The sequence below is a fragment of the Vicia villosa genome, unplaced genomic scaffold (genome assembly GCF_029867415.1).
Source record: "Vicia villosa cultivar HV-30 ecotype Madison, WI unplaced genomic scaffold, Vvil1.0 ctg.001041F_1_1, whole genome shotgun sequence".
In the NCBI taxonomy this organism is placed as follows: domain Eukaryota; kingdom Viridiplantae; phylum Streptophyta; class Magnoliopsida; order Fabales; family Fabaceae; genus Vicia; species Vicia villosa.
This window is the reverse complement of record NW_026705454.1, coordinates 333,870-338,960: the sequence shown is the minus strand read 5'-3', so window position 1 is coordinate 338,960 and position 5,091 is coordinate 333,870. Positions and strand designations below refer to the sequence as shown.

General features: G+C 32.7%; 1 protein-coding gene across 2 annotated transcripts; it reads left to right on the top strand.

Moving 5' to 3' along the window:
- Nucleotides 1–682: 682 nt before the first annotated feature.
- LOC131632835 (probable LRR receptor-like serine/threonine-protein kinase At1g74360) lies at nucleotides 683–5,087 on the top strand. 2 transcript variants are annotated; one of them, XM_058903559.1, is made up of 3 exons: nucleotides 683–1,053; nucleotides 1,299–2,246; nucleotides 2,373–5,087. In XM_058903559.1, exons 1-3 carry the CDS (start codon nucleotides 990–992, stop codon nucleotides 4,469–4,471), a joined length of 3,111 nt encoding a protein of 1,036 aa, XP_058759542.1. In that variant the 5' UTR covers nucleotides 683–989; the 3' UTR covers nucleotides 4,472–5,087. The 2 variants fall into 2 exon arrangements, with proteins under 2 accessions (XP_058759542.1, XP_058759541.1); XM_058903558.1 differs by having other exon boundaries at nucleotides 1,299–5,085.
- The last annotated feature ends 4 nt before the right edge of the window (nucleotides 5,088–5,091 follow it).

The window sequence follows — 5,091 nt, the reverse complement described above, 5'->3', positions numbered from 1 at the left end:
TATATAAAATTAACCATAAAAATGTCTTAGATGTGAAATGTGATAAATAAGTGAATATGAACTTTTTATAAAACTTTATAGATATTAAAAATAAACACTAAATTTTAAGTAAAACATAAGAAAATTATTTAAATTTTAAAAAAAAATTAATTTTTTGAATCAGATAAAACAAATCGGAGAAATTAAAACTATAATTAAATTTAATATTATATGTTTGGTTCAACTAATTTATTTAATAGTTCAGTAGTGATATCGAGTTGCACTTAAACTATAAAAACTTAATATAATATAAATTACTTTATTTAAAAAATATTGAATATTAAATATAATAAAATAAATTTTTTTAAAAGAATAAAACATACTTCATTTGTTTTAAAATTGATATTTTTACACGGATTAAGAAAATTGATAGATAAAATGACAATTATACTAAATTATTCTTATTTATTATTAGTATATTTTTAATATCATTAATACAATAAAAGAGGAATAACATAAATTAACAATATTAATTGATACAATTAAAAGATAACCCACTTGTTTTAAAACAAACAATTTTTACAAATCGGAGTAAATAATATACGTATAATAATAATTAATAAAGACAATTTATTAGTACAACTATTTATACACTTGTTCATTTATTTATTTACTACATAGATTATTCAAAGAATCACACGGACATACTCACAAATAACAACAATAACACAACAATGGTTCTTTCATGTTCATATTATTATTCAATTCATTAAAATAACTTCCTATGATATCACAACAAAGAAAATTCAACAAAAGAGAAACACAAAAATCAACCTTTATTCTTCATTCAATTCTTCTTTATCATCTTAATGGCTTCCACTATCTCATAAAGAAGATTCACTTCCACTTCAACTAATTTCCTTTCCTTTTTGGTAAACCATCAAGTACATGAATTTTCAATTTCATCATAGAATCATAATAACCATAATACAAAAATTGAGCTATCATTAATGTCAGAACAAGATTCTGATTCATGGAGTTTCTTGTTTCTCTGTCTCTTGATCCTTTTCTCAGGTACAAACTAAAAACTCCTACCTTTTTATAGCCTCTCAGACAAAATCTCAACAGTTGGATTAACCTGACAGCTTTATCATCCCGTGTCAGGTTAATTCAACGACTGAGGTCTATCTGTCTGAGAGGCTATGGAGAATTCATGTTTGTTATTTAGTTTTTCAAAGTTGATGCTGTTTAAATTCTCTAATTTGCGCGTTTCACGAGGTGAATTATGGTTTTCTTGTGTTGATTTATTGATTTGACAGGTAAACTAGTTCTTGGTGATTCATTGGAAACAGACAAAGAAGTACTATTGAAGCTAAAATCCTATTTGCAGAATCAAACAGTTTCAAATAAAGGAGGTTACATAAGATGGAACATGAACACTTCAAATCCTTGTGATTGGTCAGGAATCTCATGCAGCATGATCACAGGAGAAACAAGGGTTGTGAGTGTTGATATTTCAGCGAGCGAGGTGGCAGGTAAGATGTTTGATCATTTTTCTGAGCTAAGCGAACTTGCGCATCTTGATGTCTCGTGGAACACTCTCCGCGGAGAGATTCCCGAGGATTTAATGAAGTGTAGTAATCTTGTGTTTCTCAATTTGTCTCACAATATTCTCGAAGGGGAGATGAATTTGACTGGTTTGAGAAAGTTGAAAACGTTGGATTTGTCCACGAATAGACTTCATGGGGATATTGCGTTGAGTTTTCGTAATCATTGTGATGATTTGGTTAGTTTGAATGTTTCGGATAATCACTTTTTTGGTAGGATTGATGAGTGTTTCGATGAATGTTCGAGGTTGAAGTATTTAGATTTGAGTACAAATAATATAAGTGGTGCTTTATGGAATGGGATTTCGAGGTTGACAGAGTTTTCTATTTCGGAGAATTTTCTAACTGGGAATGTTTCTTCTCAAGCTTTTCCGACGAATTGTAGTCTTGAAAAATTGGATCTTTCTGTCAACAGATTTTTTGGTAAACCGCCTAAAGAAGTTGCAAACTGTAAGAATTTAGAGATTCTCAATCTTTCTAGTAACAAATTTAGCGGTGAAATACCTCGGGAAATTGGTTCGATTTCTGGTCTTAAATCACTGTTCTTGCAGAATAACACCTTTTCAAGAGATATTCCGGATACACTTTTGAATTTGAACAATTTGTTCATTTTGGATGTGAGCAGGAACAACTTTGGTGGTGTGGTACAAGAGATTTTCGGTAAATTCAAGCAATTGAAGTTTCTTTTGTTGCACGCAAATTCTTATGTTAAAGGGTTGAATGAATCAGGAATTTTCACATTGACTAATCTTACGAGATTAAACTTATGTTTCAACAACTTTTCAGGTCCGTTACCAGCTGAAATCTCTCAAATGTCTGGTCTCATATTCTTAACATTAAGCAACAACAACTTTAATGGAACTATTCCGTCTGAATTAGCGAAGTTGAGTAAATTGCAAGCACTTGAACTTGCTTTCAATAGTTTCAGTGGACCAATTCCAGCAAGCTTAGGAAAGTTGAATTCTCTCTTGTGGTTAATGCTTGCAAATAATTCGTTAACCGGTCAAATACCGCATGAGTTAGGTAACTGTTCAAGTTTGTTATGGTTGAACCTTGCAAACAACAAACTCACCGGAAAGTTTCCTTCTGAGTTGACCGGAATTGGAAGAAATGCTATGGAGACGTTTGAATTAAACCAAAAAAATTTGGTCAGTGTTGTTGCTGGAAATAGCGAATGTTTATCGATGAAAAGTTGGATACCTGCTAATTACCCTCCATTCAGTTTTGTGTATAGTATCTTAACACGGAAAAATTGTAGAGCCCTTTGGGATAGATTACTCAAAGGATATGGAATTTTTCCTATGTGTTCATCAGAACCTTCTTCTAGATCATCTCATAAATTTGGTTATGTTCAGTTAAGTGGTAACATGATCAGTGGAGAAATTCCTTCAGAAATCGGGAACATGGTGAATTTCAGTATGTTGCATTTAGGTGACAATAGATTCAATGGCGAATTCCCAAAAGAGATTGGTGGTTTACCACTTATTGTCTTGAACATGACCAGGAACAAATTTTCAGGTGAAATTCCAACTGAAATCGGTGACATGAAGTGCATGCAGAATCTTGATTTGTCTTGGAACAATTTCTCAGGTGCATTTCCGACAAGTTTGGTCAAATTGGATGAGCTTAGCAGGTTCAACATCTCATATAATCCTCTGTTATCTGGTACGGTACCTCTAACCGGACATTTGCTTACTTTTGATAAAGATTCCTATTTAGGCGATGCCCTCTTAGATCTTCCGAAATTCTTTGATAATACCCCAGATGGAAAAAACAAAACATTACACATACAGATGAAAAAAGCAACAAAATGGTATTTTTTTGTTGCTATAACACTAGCTATTTTGGTTTCTGGACTTCTTTCTCTAACTGTCTACTTCTTGGTGAAAAGTCCGTCCGAGGAACAAAGAAAGTTTCTGCAGGATAAAAACCGAAAGCATAATGATTCAAGTAGCTATGGGTCGTCACAATGGTTATCTGATACTGTCAAGATATTCCATTTGAACAATGTAGTTTTCACGCATGCCGACATTTTGGAAGCAACTAGCAACTTCAAAGAAGAGAGAATCATAGGAAAAGGCGGTTTTGGAACGGTTTACAAAGGAGTTTTTCCTGACGGAAGAGTAGTGGCAGTGAAGAAGCTACAAAGGGAAGGAACCGAAGGCGAGAAAGAATTCAAAGCTGAAATGAAAGTCCTTAGTGGTCAAGAATTTGGGTGGCCTCATCCAAATCTTGTCACACTTTACGGTTGGTGCTTATACGGTTCAGAAAAGTTACTAGTTTACGAGTACATAGGAGGTGGAAGTTTGGAAGAGCTAGTAACAGATACGAAAAACATGACTTATAAAAGGCGGTTAGAAGCCGCGATTGATGTGGCTAAAGCGTTAGTTTATTTACACCATGAATGTTACCCACCGATCGTGCACAGAGACGTGAAGGCTAGTAATGTGTTGCTTGACAAAGAAGGCAAAGCAAAAGTAACAGATTTCGGGCTTGCTAGAGTAGTTGATGTTGGTGATAGCCACGTGAGTACAGTTGTTGCTGGAACTGTCGGATATGTTGCACCTGAATATGGACTAACATGGCAAGCTACAACAAAAGGCGACGTGTATAGTTTTGGCGTGTTGGTCATGGAGTTAGCGACCGGGAGAAGAGCTGTCGATGGAGGTGAAGAGTGTTTGGTTGAATGTGTTAGGCGTGTGATTGGTTCTGGTAGAAATGGATTGAGTCATTTTGGGCTAGTTGGTGGTGCAAAAGAGATGTTTGAGTTGCTTTTTGTTGGAGTGAAGTGCACAAATGACTCACCACAAAATAGGCCTAACATGAAAGAGGTTCTAGCTATGTTGATTAAGATATTCAATTCTCATAGAAATTCAAACTATTGAAGTTTCAACTCATACTGTTTTCATATACATTGTAAGTTTTTTTTTTCTTTTTTCTTTGTTATTAATAGGAAAGTATATGACATAGTTTTAGTTTCTTAAATAAAATAATGTGGATATCATAGTGTAACTTGCAATACAGAATACATAGAATAACAAATGTCATGCACAGTTGTTTCTTCCATTGTGTAAAGGAACTTCATCATTCATTTTGAAGAAGTTGTTCAATTTTGTTCTTTAATTAGGAGTTTTGTTGTAATTTAACATTTGTTTTAGTTTAATCCCTTTTGGAGAATAATAAGCACCACTCTTTAGTTTTGTGAGTATACTTAAAAATCTAATGTGACAGTTTTTTTACATTGAAAAGTATGATGTACATTGTTATTAATATGACAATCAGTTCGATTTATGTTTTTTTTTTTTAAAGAAAAAAATTATATTAGTGAAGATGTACTTCTGTAAGGTCACAGGAAACAATTAAAATGTTCCAATGAAACTTATATTTAATTTTCAAATTATGGAATTTAGGACTTTAAATCAAATTAGCTATTAACATCTAACTTTGTAAGACTTAAAATTGCGTTATTTAATTAATCAATAAGTGGGTATCTAAAAAAAAAAAT

Excerpts from the sequence above, each read along its gene's own strand:
- LOC131632835 (XM_058903558.1), top strand. The coding sequence starts at position 990 with ATGTCAGAACAAGATTCTGATTCATGGAGTTTCTTGTTTCTCTGTCTC. Across the intron at positions 1,054-1,298 it reads TCTCTTGATCCTTTTCTCAG|GTAAACTAGTTCTTGGTGAT; the intron begins GTACAAACTAAA and ends TTGATTTGACAG.